This window comes from Arctopsyche grandis, chromosome 13 (genome assembly GCF_051622035.1).
Source record: "Arctopsyche grandis isolate Sample6627 chromosome 13, ASM5162203v2, whole genome shotgun sequence".
In the NCBI taxonomy this organism is placed as follows: domain Eukaryota; kingdom Metazoa; phylum Arthropoda; class Insecta; order Trichoptera; family Hydropsychidae; genus Arctopsyche; species Arctopsyche grandis.
In genome coordinates, this window is record NC_135367.1 from 27,135,143 (window position 1) to 27,157,145 (window position 22,003).

Here is a 22,003-nt window from a genome sequence, read left to right on the forward strand (position 1 = left end):
ATATGGCATGGACCCTTTCAGGGGTGGAGTTCTTGTTATTAGTCGGGATCGGGCCCTGGTACCCTCCCCCCCTCTTCTTGCTAGGCCTGTTCTCGCGTACAATCCACATTTGGGCAGAGCTAAATTTCTTTCACTCGGTAATAAGGAAAATGAAAGATAAAAAATAAATGGCCAGCAGTATGGCTCGGTGGTTGCGTTCTAAGTATAAGAAATTGACTGAGATTTTGGTGTTTTTACTAAAAATCTTTAAAAATTAAATTAAAAAAAACCGTAAGACTTTGGACTGAGATATGTGTGGCTCAAAATGTTGGAAATTATATAAGCTATCAACCCTTCAAGGCTTTGTATCGAGCTGCTAAACATCCTGTATAATTGAGCTTTTTACCAACGATTTTTTTTCCTTGCTGATGTAGGCAGGGAAGGTATGTTAACCGTATCCCGGCCTAACGAAACACATGTTGTTTGTCAGAAGCTTATTTTTATTGTTAATATATTTTACAGATGTGTAGGCAGGATAGTATGTTGACCGTATCCCGGCTTAACGAAACACATTGTGTTTGTTTGAAACTTCTTTTTATTGTTTGAATAAATTATGGTTTATTATAATTTTGGGTATACAAGTGTATAAGTATGGTTATGTTGATGAAGCGGCTGGATTCTGTGTTCTGGAGCGGTTCTTCCATGTTGGTTGTTGCAGGTTGAGTGAGTCTGGCTGACTGTTGCTGATCGGCTGCTTCTAGCTGACTGGTTGTTGGTGTAGCATGGTCTGCTGCTGTGTGTTGACTGATGTTGACTGACTGTTGAGCCCACTGTGCGGGTTTATATAGTGGTACGCTGTATTCGGCTCGTATGCAAGGAATGCGGCTCGTTCCGTTTGATTTGTTAGGGTGGAACATTCTCGAATATGTGGCGTCATTCCACTCAATTTAGTTTTTATCACCCTTTGTTCGTTCAACGGGTTACAATGTAGTTGCTGTTTGTACAGCTGCACTTTAATGGATGCAGGTGGTCTTCGACGTCGCGTCGTTCCGCTTGATTTTTTAGGACGGAACTCTATTGACTCGAGATGACGTCAATGGTTGAGGGTGGGAAATGTATCCTCCGTCGGAATAGATCTTTCGATTGGGGTGAATCGAGATTACTATAGATGTTTATATATGTAGGTCCAAATGTCCTCTGGATAGGTCGCGTCCTGCAGCTGTGAAGGGGTTGAGCATCTTCGATGGAAGGTCACGCCCTGCACCTGTTCAGTGGTCAGCGTGTATGGGTGTATGGGTCGACTTTTCCTTGGTTAGGGTTGTCAGATGGTATCCAAAAGGAGGACATGTCCTCCTTTTCCATGTTTTGTCCTCCCTTACCTACTGTAAGTCCTCCTTTTTGCTAAACATCGGGCGGGACTGGCGGGAGGCGAAAAAGGGTGTAGAGATTGACGATGTTAAGATACACGATCAATTTTGTAACTTGATTTCATTTCTTAAATCAAAATCAGATGAAGATGAAGCATATTATGATTTAAAGTTGCACGAGCAGTGGACAATCTACTTCAAAAGTGTTAAAAACATTGAATGTTTCTCAGAACTGCTCAAGATCTGCGAGTTTTATTTTTGTATAAGCGCACATAACGCAAATGTGGAAAGAGTTTTTTCACTGATTAATACTCAGTGGAGCAAAGAGAGGAATAGACTAAGTGTGCAGTCAGTTAAATCTTTAATTCTTATTCAATACAACTTCAAAAACATGACATGTTAAGATTTTTATAATTATTTGTTAAAAAACCAAGAACTTCTTTCCAAAATTGGCAGCTCAGCTAAATATGATTAAAATAAAGTAAAATAATATAAAAAATTCGTTTAATTTATGAATGTTCTCCTTTTTTTACAGAAAATCCTCCTTTTTAGACCCATCTGCCCTCCTTTATCAAATTATCATCTGGCAACCCTATCCTTGGTGCGTACGTGTTTACCATGTATTCCCACACTGAAAACTTTATTTCACCAATGGTGCTTCCCCTACGTCAAAAAAAAGCAATCAAAAGAAAATTCACCCACCACTGAAAATATTGTAGCATTGGTAGTTTGTGGAGGTGATAAACGAATGATGAGATTGGCGACAGTGGTTGTGTCGAATCTGACAGTTGTTGTGATGTGACGTATGGAGCGGGCGGAGTTGACGCACGGGGGTGGAGGCTCCGGTGGGGGCTCTCTGCAGCAACAGCAACAACAGCAGCAACAACAGCAACAGCAACAGCAACAGCAGCAGCAACAGCAACAGCAGCAACAGCAGCAGCAGCAGCAGCAGCAGCAGCAACAGCAACAGCAACAGTCTCAGCAACAACCACAACCGCCTTACGTCACGCTTATCCCTGTGGAGTATCCCAGAAGGGCTTACGGCTCACACCAACCAGAATACCAATACAGGTCTGCTATACGCACGCACTCACACTCACACACACACACCTCCATTCATAGTCTGTATGCTCATCGTATGGCTGCAGTGATTACAGATCGCGCGAGGAGTACTATGGAGGACAATCTCAGAACTTGCAACCGGACAACGGAGCGCATTTGTATTCGGTGTCTCAAAGACTGCCGCCGGCGCCGCCTTACAGTCCTTTGGGGCGACACGACGATTGGGGGAGTCAGAGGCAGTTGCCGGCCGACGGAAAGGAGAACAGCTTAGAATCGTTGGAGAAACAAAGCGCTGCTGGTAATCTTTTTATCAAGCCACATTGCTATTCAAGTTGTTTCAGGGGTAAATGGAGTTCATCTAGAAAACCGTCAACATGAAACCACAACCGCCGCAATGAATATAGTCTGAAAAGCCTTTCCATCAGAGAAAGAGACAATTGTGCAACTATTATTATTTTGCACTAGATCAACTGAAATTCAACATGTACAAAAAATAATACTCATAATTTGTTCTCTACTCACGTCTTTATTTTCTTACTGACAATATATCACTTTTGGTCACTTTGAAATGATTTTTTTACCAAAATGGCCAGCAGTATTGCTTAATGGTATCGTGTATGTTTAGTACCAAGTGATCAGTGGGTTCGATCCGCCATACTGCTGGTTAGATTTAGGGGTATTTGTGACTCCAAATCAATCATTTCTTATCAGAATTTGCCAATTTTATCTGATCATTGTTGAAACGGTTGCTCAAAATTGTCAAAAAATCATCTTTCCTGTTGTCACAAATCTTCTGTATTTATTGTGTGTATAATTTGTAAAAATTATGCACAAAATCTAAATCCATAGATGTCTCAATGGATTAATTCTGTAATTAATTAATTAATTAATTGTTATTTCGTGTTATTCAGCTTCTGGAAATACAGTGATTTATTTAATAATAAAATGCTGCATTGTTTGTAATTAATTGTTCAGGAAGGCGCATTGGGATCTTCCTGTCGAGCCTTCCTGGTATATATCTATATAAAAATAAAAATTGTCAATTCGTACATTTTCATATATGTCGCTTGCCTCAAATTTGTTTCAATTCAATATATCTATTTTCAACTGGAAGGATTTTTCCCCACGAGTGTTACTAGTTAAAGCTACTTTCATTGAGTATGAATATATGTAAGTTTAAAATTCAAATGTTTTTCTTATAGGTTCGAATTCGAGTAGTTGCTCAAATCAAGCGAGCAGTTCCAACGGGACGGCTAGCACTGCTCGTTTGGATCCTCCGATCCCGAGCTCGTCTAGCAGTGCGTCATCGGCAGCTTCTCCCCCTCTTTCAGGTGATTGTGACTACAAACGTTGGCTACTTATTTTTTTGGTATGGCTCGTATCGATTATGTGGTTCGTTTGCATCATATTAGCGAAACTAGAATACATTTGAGCTGAATTATTTGGTTTTTGGACTACAAATATAGAAATTATTGCAATAACGAAAGGAAGAAGATGGAATCTGTATGAATTTGTGAAGATAATATGAAACAATATTTGAGAAATGAGAAGCAATGTTTGTGATTTGTTTAATTTTTAATATTTGATTTAACCCTTTGACTGCTACAACAACGATAAATCGTTGTTTTGAAATAGGCGAAGATTGCTACGACGATCGTTGTTGTCGTCATTAATTGTCGTATTTCAATACTTTCTTTGAGTCGCCAGCGCATCAGTGGCACGAAACATTTTTTTTATATACGTATTTATATTTATTTTTCAATCATGCTTTATAAATATTTATCAATTTTTTAAATAAAAGCTCTTCAATTTCGGGTTCATCATCAAAGTAAATTTCGGGTTCGTTGTCAATGTCATATAAGGAGTTATTACTTGTGAATTGATTATTGTCGATAAATTAATTTTCAGAATCAGTAGAGCTGCTGATTTGTCGAGTTCCTCGGCGAGGAGCTATTATTTCGCTTTCATCACTTTCACTGTCCGATATCATTTTGCACAGTTAAAATAAATGGCAAAAAACATTAGAAATCCGCTTTCAATTATATAGGTCACGAGACGTCACGAATTCGTGCAATCAATCAAATGCAACTGAAATGCATACAAAATGTTTATGATACATGTTGAAAAATTATTTGATTATTAGAAACTTCGCATCCTTGTGTGTCTCGCTCACACGTACACAATTAAAACCAAGAAAGAAAGAGAGAAAGACCGCTACCTGTTTCGAATATTTCGCATGTTGTAAGGATTCATCGATGTCTAAAAATAGATTGTTGAAAAAAATAGAGCGTCGGAAAACAATCGTCAAAACTTATTTAGTGTATATATGTAGGTATCTCTTTCGCACGCACGCATGTAAAAGCAAGACAGAAAGAGAGAGCACTGCTTCTTAAAAATGTATATAAAGTATTATAAAAATTACGAGCGTTCGGCGAAGTAAGTATGTAAAAAAAAATATTATATTTATTTTTTTTCAAAATAATTACAAATGTTAGCATTTTTCGCTTGGACATTGAAAAACCTCGTAGCAGCCAAAGGGTTAAAGCATTATAATTAACCTGCTTGATTTATATGACACGACTATTTTTGGAAATTATCCACATTTTAATTTATTATAGATTTATAATTCTTTTTTTAATGAAATTGCTTATCATACATACATATGTATGTATTTTTATTTTTTTTGTAAAAATTGTTATGTAAATTTAATAATATGTATAAAAAGTATTATTATTTAAATGAAACATTTTTCATAGTCAAAATCAGTAATGCAAAACCAAAATCATTTTTTGGTTAGTTTGGTATTACATTGTATATATTTTCAAAACTTTCTTTTTGATGTAGTTTTGGTATTTGAAATTGCAAAAATTAGTTTTGGTTCACAAAATAAATTTATTTCTTTAATATACACAACATTATTATTATTTATTTATTGAAAAATCAACAGACAAAAGATGTAAAAATAAATAATAAATGTAACAAAATGACATCTGAGCCCAATTTTAGATTTTTACAAATTACATAAAATGGTACATAGAGATAAACAAATAAAAAAGAAAATAATAAAAACTTAAATGTGATTAAATAGAACAGTGCATAACTAAATATAAAGTGATATAATATTGGTTAAAGATTATATAATAGAAATATGTAGAAATGGTTCAATCAATCAAAACTCTTCCAATGGATTCCTTAGAATCTTTATTTAAAATTATATGCATTATTAACTATTTTGTAACATCAGACCATTTTTACAATGAAATGTATCAGATTTGATTGTTAATTATAATATTGGTTCAGTCTAATATTAGATTTAAGTCAGTAGAAAGAGAAAAAAATTACAGCGCAATCAAAAAACCAAGATATTTCAACTTGCAAATAATAAATCCCCACTCGTAAGGAAATCTTGAACACTACTCAAGATTTTCCAGAATTCAATACAGAAGGTTCTTCAATGTCGTATTAAATCTAAAACCTATTTTCTGTTCATTTTGTTTGGTAAATTAAATAATCATTTCGTTTTCAGGCAACAATGTAAGTCTGACACCGGTTTGCGTATACCTTATGTCGCGCGTCGCAATCCAAATGGATATGGAAGATCCCGTGGGATGCACCGTTCAATACATGCTGAGGAACATAATCACATGTGAAGAAATGGGCTTCAATCAACCATGCAAGTCACTCGTACCTAGCGTATTTTCAATCTGGATGAGCACTCCTTTATTAGGTACGAATTTATACACATTTATTTTGTTTTAATATTGTTATATATGAAACTTCATCTTATTTTCAGAGCTTCAATTGAAATGTTCACACAAACCGTGGGAGGTGAGACGCTCTTGGAAAGCTCTGATCAAGAAATACAGTCACGGAACTCACAATCAGCAGATGAGGGATGAACCGATTATACGCTTCCAAAGGAATGTTTTTTATCCGAGACATGAGGAGGAGAAGATTAAGTGTGTACTTTATATACATACATACATAGGTGTGATGTGTATGTTGTTTGGTATATATGTATGTTTAATGTTTGTATTGAATTGTAGGGAAGGAAGAATAATAGAACTTTTGTATGAAGAAGCACGCGAACATGTCATTCGCGGTAGATATCCTTGCGGCAGCGCTAGAGCCGTAGCTTTAGGTGCTCTACAAGCTCGTATCCAATTGGGACCATACGATCCGCTCGTACACACTACACATTTTTTCAGGTGGGTTCAGTTCCTGGCAGGCTGGATTTTATTCCATATATAATAATTGCATTTAAGGATATTGATTTATATACGATATTTGTGCTGTTCGGTGGATATTTGTATGGGAGCACGTTGACTACAGTTTCCAACCAATTTGGCTACTCAATATACATGTAGGGTTGGAATTGAACGAAAGGCTGATGTATGGGCTACGGTTGAGAAAGGGTATGTTACATCTGATTGTGTGAAGGGGGTGAAAAGGGGTAGAGGTGTAACGGTTAGTCGCAGTTGAACCTGTGCTCCGTGCGGTTGGTTGCTAAGCCTTTGCACGTATCATCTTAAACAAACAACATGACTGAAAACGCACGTGTTTGGTCTTCACCTAAACCGCCACATCCCAACCGTGGTCCTGAACAGCGTCATCTGTCAGGATTCTATACCACATACATATGTGTGGTAATTATCCCGGAAGATGACGCTGTTCAGGACCACGGTTGGGATGTGGCGGGCGAGATGAAGACCAAACTCGTGCGTTTTCAGTCATTTATTTATTTATTTATTTATTTAATAGTTTTGGACCATTGTGGCATTACAGGAAGAACCTAATGCGCCACAATGGCCTACATTTGAAAAAGATATAAAAACATGATATAAAAACAAGTAAACTGTAAATAAAGGAAAAAAGCAAAAGCAGAAAACATGGTAAAATAAAATAATAAAAAAAAGTAACAAAAGGAAAATAATACATCATTCAGAGAGAAAAAAAATAACAAAAGTGTAAAAATCAAAAATAAAATCCATAAATCCCATTCTTTGTTTACACTGAACAAAATTAAAATAGTATATAAAAATATGCAAAGGAGAAAGAAAAAGTAAAATAAAATAAAACAAAATATAAATAAAAATAAAATCACAGCGAGGCCCAAATGGAAGAGAGTAGATTAAGATTCCACTCATTCGTCACATTCAAATTAAGAAAGTAATGATGAGCGCAGGTTTCCAGATAAATATTTTAAAATAATATCCGATAATCTACGCTCCCCAAGGTGGAAAATATCACATTCAGGGACAGCAGCAACGATTTCATTGAGAAGTCGAATAGCTCTTGGAATAGGAGCCATTCGAAAAAGAACTGTGCGAGCAGCAGGTACAACCATCAAATGATGATGTCTACCACGCACATAATTATTAGGGACATAAAGTCCCAACTGTTCCAGCAACAACGGGCATGACGTATTACCACGCAATAGCTGGAGAACGAAACGAATTAACGAGAAGTTTCTCCGAAGTTCAAGGGAATTATATCCAAGCATGCCCAAAAGGAAAGGAGTAGGATAGAGATATGGGTAGTACCCATACTCTTTCTTATAAAGAAAACGAAGAAATGCTTTTTGCACTTTTTCTATAATAAGAGAGTAGTTTGCTTCATGCGGATTCCACACAATTGCATTATACTCAAGCTTACTTCTAACAAGCGAGTTAAAAAGCAAGCGAGAAGACAAGGGGTTGGAGAATAATCTAGCATATCTCAAGACAAATCCAAGTCGACGAAAGGAAACGTCAGCGATTGTCTTGATGTGGTTGTGAAAGGTGAATTGAGGATCAAAAGTGATACCCAAGTCGACCATTGATTCCACGCGCTTCAACAATACGGATCCAATGGAATATCCGTGACAATAGAGCGCGTCATGTTTATTACGATGATGATACATGCGGTGGTTTGACGACCGACCGCTCGGAGTACAGGTCTAACTGCTACTGACGGTTACATCTCTGTCCCTTTCATCCCTCACCCCACAATCAGTCATAACATACTCTTTCTCAGACATACCCCATACATCAATCTTTCGTTCAATTCCAACCCTACATGTGTATGTAGCAGTGGCGTGCAGTCAAATTATCTCTCTTTTTACTAACTACTAATAAAAACCTTGTAAAATACAGACAAAGACAAAAAGAATTCCTCCCCGCTCATTTGAGACGAGGCTGGCTTTGGATGGGCGCTCGATCTAGCAAAGCCGGTGCCGAGGCTCGTCTTCTGGAACAATTCAGACGAGCACCTGCAGCCGCCCCGCCTCGAAAATTGATGAGGAAGTATCTTGAGCTGTGTTGGCCGTTACCTTTCTACGGGTAGCCGTTTTACTATGTATAATTCAATACACACATTCAATTGTATAGAAATAATCAAAATATTTTCGTCGTATTGCAGAGCGGCTTACTTCCAAGGCCAAGTGGAGCAACCGGTGCGAGGACTGACGAGTCTGATCACCCACGAGGATATTGCAGTACTCGTGGCAATCAACGCCGTCGGAATATACGTCATAGACGAATGCGAATGTGTAAATATCACAGTTTGATTGATTTTTTGGTGCCACTTTAGTATGTGATCTACCTTCACATATCTACTTTAGTATGCGATCCACCTTCACGTTTTTACTTTAATATGCGGTCTCACTGTCTCAGTTCTCGCGTGTGACATTGAGACTGAATAATACCGACTCTAACAACCTAATCTTAAATGAATAGGGCCAACCCTAACTTAACCTAACTTTTTTTTTTTCGCTGCGCTCGAAGTAGGGAATCTTTGGAAGACAGCCTACAGTCCGAACTGCAGGGTAGTGCCGGATTTTTACCCCCAACCTCCACTCTCTGGGACTTCTGTGTATTACTTCAAAGAGTGGGGGTCCATTCATTCATCGTCGTTCATTCTTTGTTTCTCGTCGTTCTTTCTTTCTTTCTTCCATTCATCTCGCTTGCATTCTTCTCTCGTTCGTGCGCCTCCTTCTTGCGCATCATCGTTGACGCGAACGTGTCGATCAAGCTTCCATCTTCTCTATTAGCTTCTTGCCCAGGTTTTCGGGTGAGGTCACTTCGATTTCCTCCATCCGCCCAAGCTGGGCAGCCGAAAAGGGTATGCTCTGCGTCGTCCACTTCGGCTTCCAGTGGTAGCATTTTGTTTCGGCCTCCTTTTTGATCCTGTGGAGGTACTTGCCAAAGCAGCCATGGTCCGTCAGCAGCTGTGTCAAGTGGAAACTGGTATCCCCGTGTTTCCTCTCAACCCAGTCGCCCACGGACGGGATGATCCTGTAGGTTCAGCGTCCCTTACATTCTTCGTCCCACCGCCTCTGCCAGCACCTCATCAGCTTTTGCCGTATCTCCTTCCGCCTGCGTGTCGCTACTTCTCGGGATTCCGATGCATTGCCTCTCGAGCCGTCGAAGAGTTGCTTCCTCTCCTTCGCGAGCAGATCGATCGGGATGATTCCTGCAACTACCAGAACAGCGTTCTCGGAGACAGTCGAGTACGCCGTGGCTACTCGGAGTTGTTTTTTTGTGAAAATATTGATGAAATAAAACTTAAAAACATATCTTAGCAGCCAACACCTATTTATTTAAGGGTCAGGTTAGGTTAAGTTAAGTTAGGGTTGGCTCTATTAATTTAAGATTAGGTTGTTAGGGTCGGTATTTTCTTCCCTGCTCACGATATTTTGATAGTAATGCTTCGACAACGCTACGATACAAATAAAAAAAGTAGTCAACTGCGATTCAAAGGTAGATCGCATGCTAAGGTAGACCGCATACTAAAGTAGCAACGCTTTTTTTAGGTTTTGTATTATATTGCAATGTTATTCTAGACGATGCTGCTCGGCTTGAGGTATGAAGAGTTGTCGTGGGAGTGTGCGAGGCCGTCGAACGAAGCTAACGAGGATTGCCTTCCGTGTTTATTTTTACAATTCATGGTCGTCGAGAATGGATTGCGCGTGACGAAGATATTGCAAGTGTTTTCGAAGCAGGCGCCGTTGATGGAACCGTTGATTGTGCATTTTATCGGTGAGTTTAAGAAGAGGTTGGCGTCTGAAGAGGGGCAGCGAGCCGAATCGCCGCAGCAGTACGACTATCAAAATTCACCAGGTATTGATTTTTGTATGGGTTACTTCATTGATTTGTTTTTGTTTGTGTATTAACCCTTTGGCTGCTACGAGGTTTTTCAATGTCCAAGCGAAAAATGCTAACATTTGTAATTATTTTGAAAAAAAATAAATATAATATTTTTTTTTACATACTTACTTCGCCGAACACTCGTAATTTTTATAATACTTTATATACATTTTTAAGAAGCAGTCGTGAACTCGTGCTCTCTCTTTCTGTCTTGCTTTTACATGCGTGCGTGCGAAAGAGATACCTACATATATACACTAAATAAGTTTTGACGATTGTTTTCCGAGGCTTTATTCTTTTCAATAATCTATTTTTAGATATCGATGTATCCTTACAACATGCGATATATTCGAAACAGGTAGCGGTCTCTCTCTCTTTCTTTCTTGGTTTTAATTGTGTACGTATGAGCGAGACACACAAGGATGCGAAGTTTCTAATAATCAAATAATTTTTCAACATGTATCATAAACATTTTGTATGCATTTCAGTTGCATTTGATTGATTGCATGAATTCATGACGTCTCGTGACCTATATAATTGAAAGCGGATTTCTATTGTTTTTTGCCATTTATTTTAACTCTGCAAAATGATATCGGACAGTGAAAGTGATGAAAGCGAAATAATAGCTCCTCGCCGAGGAACTCGACAAATCAGCAGCTCTACTGATTCTGAAAATGAATTTATCGATAATAATCAATTCCCAAGTAATAACTCCTTATATGACATTGACAACGAACCCGAAATTTACTTTGATGATGAACCCGAAATTGAAGAGCTTTTATTTAAAAAATTGATAAATATTTATAAAGCTTGATTGAAAAATAAATATAAATACGTATATAAAAAAAATGTTTCGTGCCACTGATGCGCTGGTGGCTCAAAGAAAGTATTGAAATACGACAATTAATGACGTCAACAACGATCGTCGTAGCAATCTTCGCCGATTTCAAAACAACGATTTATCGTTGTTGTAGCAGTCAAAGGGTTAATTTTTGTTGTGTTTCAGTCGGAGTCGAAGGCGGTGGAGATATGGATTCTCCGGCTCGCCGGCTGGCCAACAAGACAGCTCGGTTATCTCTGGCGACTTTCGATGAACGAGGAGCCGCTCTCGGTCACGCCGGCTCCTGGCGTCTCGCGTATTAAATCGGATTTTTTAATGCGGAGATTATTATATAAATTTAAATGTCTATCAAAGAACTGATGTTACGATCTGATTTTTAAACATTCCATTAAGTCACTGTCATATCATTTTATTGTCAGTGCTTTTATTTTATATTTTTTATTTAAATTGCGTTCAGAGCGTATGATATTATGTACTTATTGTTGTTTTGTTTTTGACAGAATTTCTCTCATTGACTCGTGTATTATATTTAATATATGATGAATCTCATTTATCAATTCATAACTGTGTTATGAAATAAAATTTAGTATTATATTATATTACCCGAAAGCCATTCTACATATGTCCAATTTTTAATTTTATTATTATGATTGTTTATCTTTGCAGAGACTTAGAGTAGATATTGTACTGGATGTGAAAAATGTGGCCATAACTTGCTGATTATTTTGGGCTTGTAATGTTGCGCAAAAATTCTTGGGCATTTTATGACTAGGGATTCCAAAAGTACGTCATTTACCACTACCGGTATTACCGGAAAAAATTTACCACACCGGTAGTACTGGTATCTATTGATATTAATTTATTTATGGGTACGGTTTATATGTACATTGAGAAAAATACTTTGTATCTTAAAAAAAATGTTTGTGCATTAAAAATTTGCATTATTTTCGGTGCATTAAACAATATCGAATAAAATATTTTGGCATTATAAAGTGACTGACAGTTTTGACTGTTCCGAACTAAACGTTTTGGTTTCCTGTCTGTTTTTCGGGTTAATTTTCAACACTATATCCCGAATTAATATTATTTTTATGCGAATAAAATTAAAGAGGGGCCAATTTAAGTTTGCACACTCCTAGGCATAGCCCTGGATATACATCAAGATCTCTCCCATTCAGTGAACAGAAGAACCTGGACTGGTGTGAGGTTTAGCAGGAAGATCAATATAAATGCAAAAAGCACACAAAATCAACATACTGCTCTACAAACTGTTTCATCTCTGGTTATGAACATTTTTCCCTATATACTTTGACGCTCTGCTATCCGTCGCCATTTTGGAACGCTACTTGTATATTTTTAATCAATATATGTATTCGGAAATAGTCTCAGGTATAAGTATGACATTTTCGGCATACTTTATATTTGATTTTAAATTTTTAATACACTTATTTGCGGCTCCTTTGAATAGCAGGTCAAAAAGGATGTTGAGTGTTGAATCATTATTTGACTTATATTATAACTAACTGGCCAGTACAACGTTTTCTCCTAAATTCGAAACAATTCAACCGACATAAAATTGAAATTAATATATTTAAGTATTATCGGTCCATTTTGTACTATCGAAGGCCGAATTTCATTTCGGTAATACCGGTATTGGAATCCCTAGTTATGATGTAACGATATTTTAATGTATTTTTATGATTCTTCAACTGCTTCTCAATTTTTGTGTTATAAAATACTCATTTTGTTTGACTTATTACGGTATTGGAAAGATTTTTAAGCCAACCAAATGATATTTTTGATTAAAAAGTCTTGTAAAATGCATTCTTTCCAGAAATGTCACAAAATTACGAATTTTCAAAGAAAAAAAAATGGTAAATTACAAATATAAAAAAATTAAATAATCAAACTATATGCCCAAGTATTTTTTATATAGTACACATTTAACAAGTCATATAAAATTAATTATCTGAGTTTTTATTACACCAGTATAGTATATATAGATCAGTTGGACAATCTACTCTATCTCTACGCTTAATCGATTGGCCTAATTTAATCTTAATTACAATACAATACAAATTTTTCAAACCATCATAGTAACCATCTAGTCATTTTTGTTTCATTTATAATTATTACCATATGATTTTTTAAATGGATTTCGAAACAAAATACAAAGTATTTACAATTTTTCACGTTTTTTTATTTATATCAAATTTCCCAAGCATTCAATTACATAAAGATGAACTAAAGAACATTTAAATACAGCAAAAAAAAAACCAAAATACATCACTAACACATTAACATAACATGCTAAATAAATAAATCATAGTCTCAATTCTCCCACTTCCTGGATATATCGATGTATTCGCCATCGGGAGAAATGTATTCATGTGATGGAGGTGTGGAGACAGTTCCCTTGGTTTCGCACGGCACTATGCTCGGATCCAGCTGAAATATTTTAGACATTTTAAATATGCAAACTGAACGAATCCATACTAATGTAATATTATATGTATTATTGGATTGTGTACTTGGATGGCCGCCTCGTATAGTTCTTCAGATTCTCGTTTGAGAGCTTCTAGGGCCCTATTTTGAGACGCCATGATCCTGTCTATTGTCTGCACATTGTTCATAAACTGATTTTTCTTATACCGTGCCCATTCCTTTTGAAGTAAGTCTGTGTATTCGACTTCTTCCGGAGTAATGGCGACTTGAGGCCTGGTGCGCTCCCTTCATTAATAAAAATAAACCATAAATGGTATTAAAATATAGATTGAATAATACGTCAAATAGAATCGGCTTTGAGAGGGTGGGTGTTATTACTTTTGATTTTGTAAATACTCGAGCGGTACTTCATTCTCTTCTAAAGGTTTTAATTGCCTGGTGTTCTTCTCCAATTTCCTGATATGTTTTTCGAGTTTCCTCTTGTAGCGGGCCTCCCTGCTTTTGATAATGTTTTGATCCATCTTTTTCTTTTTCTTCAAGGGCTCGGCGCTGGAATTACATAATAGAGAAAGTGTAAGTATATGTAAAGTATAATATTTAAATTGTTAAGTCGATGAATTCTTTAAATGGTTGGAAGTTTACCATAAGCATGGTGTGGTTTTGAACAGGAGCGGTTTGTATGAAGTGATGGTTCTGATGTTGCTTTGAGTTGGACCGGTGATGGATAATCTGGAACGTCAAAGTGAAATTCGTTAGTTGTGTTTTATTTGAAATGAAAAGTGTAATCGACCAAAATAAATGTCATTGAATATGGTCATTGAACCTGGCAAAAGAGGCTAAAAACGAAAAACGAGACATATCCCTGATTAGGCAGATAACCTCAAAATCAACTGACAGCCGATATCTCTATTGGCCGAAATCGAGTTTTCCATAATTCGAATTTCGAAATTTAAAATTGTACAACTAAATAATGACTTCTCGACCCTTTTAAAATAGCCAAGTAATTTCAATACCTTTTTAATATACATAACGAAGAAAACACATGAATAAAAATAGTATTTTTAGGATTGACTTTTGACAAAATTTTGAATGTGATTCTTGTACTCCAGTGGCGGCTCGTGAGAATTCATAGAGGGGGAGGACCATACCGGTGATCAAATGCAGACAAAAATAGCATGCATATGTACTATACTGGGAGGTCTGCAGCCCTGCAGCCCATATGGACGGCAAAAATAGCTTGCATTTACACTATACTGGGAGGGCTGTAACCCCGCAGCCCATATACGCCACTGTTGTACTCGCATTTGAGTATTTATCAATTCATTCTCATGTCATTCTTGACATTTAAACTATTTCTTTATTTTTCTTAGATTCGTAGAAGCATCGAAAATCCACTCTCGCAGTTTTATAGACACGTGATAAATATTAGAAATACTAGCTATGTATATATTTTATTTTTTACATAGATATATACCAGAAAGGTTTAACAGTTAGACCCCAATGCGCCTTCCTAGATAATTAATTACAAACATTGCAGCATTTTTATTACATAAATCGCTGTATTTCGAGAACACGAAATTAACAAATAAATAATTTTTAAACAAATTAATAAGGTTTGTAATATTAAAAATATTCCTAAAGGTAGAGGATATTTAATTGATAATATTATTAATCTGTTTCTAGTGATTAAAGTTAAAATAATTCATTGAGAAATTTTCAATAAATAGTTTATTAAAAATAATAATTTTGGAGATTATCATAACATCATCTATCTTTATTAGAATCTTAATTTTAGGGATTGTTTATGAATGAAATCAAAATCTTTTAAATTGAAAATTCTAGGATAATAATTTACTTAAAATAATTAACTTGCATTTAATAAATATTGAATTTATATCAATTTATCTTTAATTAGATGTATAATATAAATATATATTTAGATAATGTCAGTATCAAGCTGCTGCTTCAAATCCAAAATGATGAATATTAGAAAGTGGTTAGAGTTGATTCGAATTAAGTTAATTAGTAGGAACGAAGTTCCAATTAATACGTGGAATCCTGTAATCCATGGAATCTTGATAATAGCATTTGTTTTGAAAACTTAAGATAAAATTAAAATCTAATTTTATTAATTTTACTACAAATAATACAATAAAAATAATAAAACTAAATGAATTAATCCATAGAGGCATCTATGGATTTAGACTTGTACATAAATCAAATCAAATATTTGTGACATAGCGGGTAGGATGATTTTTGCCAATTTGACGGAGGAACCGTTTCAACAATAAAATCAAATAAATTGGCAAATTCTGATAAGAAACGATCGACTTGGCGTCACAAATGTTCAAGCCTGACCAGCAGTATTTAAAGATTAGCACGGGATCGAACCCGGTAACCTCCCGGTGCTAAGCATAAACGCAACCACCGAGCCATATTGCTGGCTATCTATGTACATATATACATGTGGGAAAACAATAGGCTTTGTGCTGATGCAACCTTTTTTATTTAAATAAATGAGGTGGCTTTGTTTTAGCAAGATTCGCAATAATATCATATCTCGGATTATTATTTAGTTTTTAGGCTTGGGCAAACTACGGCCTAGTGTCTATTTTTGTGCGGCTCACAAGCTATAGTCGTATTTCTGAAAAAAAATATAACTTTTTAATCATTATCTCAATAACAACTCTTACGATCAAACATTCCATTAATTTTTGTCATTACAGAATGGCAGGTGCGTCATTTCAGCTTTTTACAAAGGGGGAAAAAGTTTTGTTCAGTTTGAGAGTTGCTTTTCTGAGGGAGGGATGCAATACATATGTACATATGTACATATGTTCAAACATTGAAAAATTTTTGATCTGTGGATCAATTATCGGAGTCTCTGGATTGAATATTCGAAAGAAACATTTTTTGTGTTATCTAGGTATATCTATATATGTATATAAAATTGAATGTCTGTCTGTGTGTCTCGTATAGGCTCCTAAACCACTCAACCGATTACGATGGAACTTTCAAGATTTGTTGTATGCATGTCCGGGAAGATTACTGTGAAAAAAATCGCCCAAAAACGGGAATGAGTGTCATTGTAACGCAATAATTTCAAATGTGTTCGCTGCCTGCGTATTTCTGACAAATGGGAACGGGAACGGGAATGCGTTATTGTGGCATTGTTCAGCTGGTATGTACATATATAAATTTGAATGCCTGTTTGTTTGTCTGTCTGTCTCGTATAGGCTCCTAAACCACTCAACCGGTGACGATGGAACTTTCATGATTTGTTGTACGCTTGTGCGGGAAGCTTACTGTGAAAAATACGGTAAAATCTTTTAATAATAGTATTCGTAATTAAGATTTTACCGACGCGAAAGTTTGAAGCATCATTATGTAGTCAAAGAAATGTTTTCGTTGGTAACCATGTTACCAGTTGGTTTATGACGACACGGCTTTGAAGAGACGTTAGTTGAGCTGCAACCAACACTTGAAACGGGAACGGGAATTTCATGCCTTATTCTGGCATTGCAACGCATTCCGGGTTCAGATAGTTTATACTAAAATTGCATTGATAAAACCTCTTTTAACAAACCTCCTTTACGTTTCACTTAAGATTATTACAAACCTCCGTTACGTTTCACTTACGATTACAATTCAGGAAAAAATTTGCCTCTTATCCGATCGTTTTCATACTTTGCCATATTGCTCATTATGGTCATCAATATAAGTAAATGGATCCTCCGCCATTACGATAGAGATAAAATATCGATTAAGACGCGTTTGAAGTTTGCAAGTTCGAAATCTGGGTGAAGTCTATGTAGTCCTTAGTTTTATACATAGATGGCGGTAGTAAAATAAAATTATTTTTTTTTTATTCAAAATAATAATTTATATATCTTAATATTATATACAAAACTAAAAAAGAGGTTTGTTTTTAAAAAAACTTTTTTTTTACAAGCTTTTTTTATACAAATGATCAGACCCACCTTAAAACTACATACGTATATTCGACGACGAAAAGTCCCAAGCGTATAAATATACATATATGATCACGCGTGATCATCATCCTCATCGACAAACGTGCAAGATGGATGTTGGCAAAACGCGAGAACCGACAGCCAGGTTATCCAAACGGTTTGTTCTGCTTATCGTAAACACGGTAGATCATTAATCAGACGTGGGCCAAGAGACAAATGCGTTTTTTGCCATCTCGACCCGAACGAGCTTTGCCACAATGATCGGCCACACCAGGGACGGGACATTCCACTAAATCTGACGCGTCAGGGAGCTTCGGAGACAGTCATTTAATCATCAATAATTTCAAATCTATACTAAAAACATTCATAGATTGAAGGAATCTTTTATTTTACAGGCAAAAGTTGAGTGATTGTTTTTTTTCTTGGTTTATTTTGTGATGACCCTGTTTGAGATTGACGCTCATGGCTTGTTAGCGAGATGTTAAGAAGCATCAATCTGAAATGCAGTATTATTGTTGTATGTTTTCTTCGATGATTCTGAAACTGGTAGGTTTGATTGATCTTGTACGACAAAATTGCTGGGAGGTTCAAACGTGTGCTTATTTTAAATGTTGTATGTAAGTGAGTACGATTACACTGAGCAATAGAAAAAACTCAAGTTTGAGACCTACTAAATTTGAATATGGCAATAGCTTTTGTTGGCTTCATCGTTTGTGAGATATGAGTGTTAAAAATAATGTTAATTTTTTTAAAGATTTTTGACATTTGCAGTATTTAATTCAAAATCTATGTATAATAGAATTGTTCTTCCAAAAATGAGTATTGTAATCAATAGTTGAATGTTTTTCTATTGATTGTAATTTTATATTGCATTAAAATTATATGATTTTTAAAGTCAAAACTATATATTTTTTTTAAACATTCTTTTCCCGTTATATCATGAGCTAATTTGTCATTTTATCATAAGCATTGGTTTTCATTATCAATATTTATTTTATTATATCTGAACGTAACAATTCGAGCGGTAAATGATTTTAAACTACAATATGATATGTTTTATGAGCGTAATTACAATATGAGCGTGAGTGAGTGAGATGGAGTGATGCGCTTTCCATTTTTCATCTCGCTCATGCATCTTACACGTGGTCAAATACGGTTCGGTGATTATTGGTCACAAATCACTCGTCACAAAGTCACTAAAATCATCTGGCTGCCGAAAAGTCCATCATACTAACGATAACTATCATACTAACGAGAACTTGAGTGCCAAGTATTGTGTATTCGTGATTTTCATGGCAAAAATTGTCTTTGTGACCACCGCAATGTGACCAATAATCCAATTAACGTCAAATACAACAGTATTTTATAACTCAATTTAAAATCATTTACCGCTCGAATCAATACTTAGATAAAAAAATCAATCTTTATAAACGTGCCAAAGTGACCACTAGTTCTAAGCCCGCTTTGAAGGTCAAGGAATTTTACCCTTAAAGCCCTCAACATGAGGCCACCCCCCCCCCCCCCCCCCCAACGAATACAGTCTAAGAGACCCTTTCGTCGGAGAACGAGACGGTTGTTCATGAATATCGCACAAGAACAACCGCACATCACTGTTCTAATAAAAAAAACCACAATGTACATAACCAAGTACAAAATAAACAACAACACATGAACACACAAAGCGCGAGTTAAGCGCTGTAGACAACCCTCTACCATTGTACTCATTAATCGCAAATTCGTCACTTCTATGACATTATGACTCCTTCGTTGTCACATGATGTGTAATTAATATAAAGAACAAACGAATAACCAGTAGAGATAAGACACACCTAATTTTATAAGTACACTATTGATTTATGACACACCTAATTAATGAATAGCACTATTGATGTATACCACACCCATGCACTAACTAACCGAGATTGTACGACACGTGTCTTCAACACATTCATTGTTTAAATAAGAGTATACATATAAACTCGATATTATTAGAATTTAAGTTAGTCTGTAATCAGCTCTTGTACTGAATATTAAAATAAATTATTATTTTTATTCAAACCGTTCGTCTGCTGTTCTTTATTCGCGCATGCGTTAGGAAATAATGAATAATTTTATTTGCTAAAAAAAACGTCAGTCAATGGTGATTTGAATCCAGTCTACCAACTTGACAGATTTTAGAGCAGGCCTGCCTCAGTTGTTAATCTATGACTAGAGCCATCTTCCAGCACTGAACCTTTTGTTCTTGGAATTAGTCTCACACGTTGAACAACCCTTCGGGGATGTTTGATTGAGGTGACAGCGGGTGCGCTAATGGCGGCCTCAGACTAATGGCGGCAACGGACACGTCGGCATTTAATCTGCACCCAATATCTAGCCGAGGACTGCGTGGGCTCCCTCCATCATTCAGACCACAGAAATACACCCATAATCAAAAATAGAACAAAAAAACACACACACACACCAAACAATCTTCCAATCTCGCGGACTTAATCTCCAGTTTAGGCGGCTCTCTGTTTAATTAACATCCTCCTTCGATTGATCGGTCGGCCTAATCTGAGAAGATTCAATATGTTGATCCGATCTGTCGTACCGGTTTGTTCGCTTGGGACAAACCGTTGTCGAAGATGCTCCAGGTTCCGAGTGCATATTTGTTGCGGGAATTCCCGAAAGTCGGGCCTGAAAGGAGGCGAGGTCCTGCGTGGAGAATGCCGGTTGTTATGGCCGTTCTAGCACCGGGTACCCAATTAAAATAACTCTTTTTAATTAGGCGATTCGACCCTGTCCACGACACTTGTCCCACAAACCGAAAAACGACCCACAAGCCGATGGTCGGCGACTGTGTGAACGGACACGGTGACCCTCAAAAGGTGCAGCGCGCACACCCACTTCATTCATGTCCAATAAACAGCAGAAATCCAAATGCTACCGATTCTGCACTTTTAAACGTTCCCGTTCCCGGGTGATTAAGGAGATTCCCGTATTGGGTGATCCTTGTTTTAATAGTAGCTATCTAGAGGACTTCAATGTTATTTAAATAATAGACCGGATATTATTTATTTATTTACAGTTTGGACCATTGTAGCATTACAGGAGTTCCTAATGCGCCACAATGATCAAAAATATAACAGAAAAGTTAAATACCTACATATTAATACATGCAATTCATAATGAAAAAGAATAATAGAACTGGTCACATAACATATACATTTTATATTGTTGCGTAGGGGTGGGTGGAGGATCCAAATAAAAGGCCAAAGTCGCTTCACAGCATTTATTGTGTGATTAAGGAGATACACACACTGGTAGTGCTCAGTCCAGAATGTCTTGATATGGCCCAAGTACCTGCTTATAAAGGGCAGGTCGCTCTCTGCATCTTCCTCGACGCGTTTGTCTACCTGCTGTCACAAATCTTCTGTATGTATGTATACTACAATTTGTAAAAATTTATGTACAAGTCTAATAATCCATAGATGTCTCAATGGATTAATTAATTAATTAATTTTGTGTTCTCCAGCTTCTCGAAATATATACAGTGATTTATATGATTAAAAAAGCAAAATTGTTTGTAATTCATTGTCCAGGAAAGCGCATTGGGGTCTTCCTGTCAATCCTTCCTGGTATATATCTTGGTAAAAAATAAAAAAAATAATAACAATGGGAAATACATCCTTTCCATTTTTATATTTGTACTAGCTGAACCCGGCATGCGTTGCAATGCCATAATAAGCCATGCAATTCCCGTTCCCGTTCCCGTTCCCGTTCCCGTTCCCGTTCCCGTTCCCGTTCCCGTTCCCGTTCCGGTTCCCATTTGTCGGAAAAACGCAGGCAGCGAAAATATTTGAAATAATTCAATTGTTTGTTTATTTTACCTAACAACGCAGGTCACGACACGAAAACATTTGAAATTATTGCGTTGCAATGACACTCATTCCCCTTTTTGCAATGACACTCATTCCCCACAATGGAACGGATTTTGCAAATACTGAAAATAAATACCGAAAACGATACGGTGTACTGAAATTTGGCTAAATTTAGAATTCCATCAATATTACGGGATAAGTCTCAATGCATTAGTGTTTATAAAGTATTATTATGTTAAAATTAAAAAAAAAACAAAATAAAATTTTTAAGTTAGATCATAAGTTATTGCCTAAGTACTTTGATGATTATATAATAAGGAATAGAGATAAACATATTTTTTATACTAGAAAT

General features: G+C 36.2%; 2 protein-coding genes across 2 annotated transcripts; one reads left to right on the forward strand and one right to left on the reverse strand.

Annotated features, from left to right (window-relative positions):
- The first annotated feature begins 2,072 nt into the window (after positions 1-2,072).
- Positions 2,073-13,563, forward strand: Bili (FERM domain-containing protein 8 Bili). The gene is made up of 10 exons (XM_077444711.1): positions 2,073-2,417; positions 2,495-2,706; positions 3,611-3,739; positions 5,935-6,135; positions 6,202-6,367; positions 6,455-6,616; positions 8,543-8,728; positions 8,808-8,937; positions 10,231-10,507; positions 11,541-13,563. Exons 1-10 carry the CDS (start codon positions 2,152-2,154, stop codon positions 11,675-11,677), a joined length of 1,866 nt encoding a protein of 621 aa, XP_077300837.1. The 5' UTR covers positions 2,073-2,151; the 3' UTR covers positions 11,678-13,563.
- Positions 13,287-14,752, reverse strand: mRpL40 (mitochondrial ribosomal protein L40). The gene is made up of 5 exons (XM_077444736.1): positions 14,644-14,752; positions 14,463-14,549; positions 14,199-14,369; positions 13,907-14,105; positions 13,287-13,823 (listed from the first exon to the last, which is right to left on the reverse strand). Exons 1-5 carry the CDS (start codon positions 14,676-14,678, stop codon positions 13,707-13,709), a joined length of 609 nt encoding a protein of 202 aa, XP_077300862.1. The 5' UTR covers positions 14,679-14,752; the 3' UTR covers positions 13,287-13,706.
- Between the last annotated feature and the right edge of the window lie 7,251 nt (positions 14,753-22,003).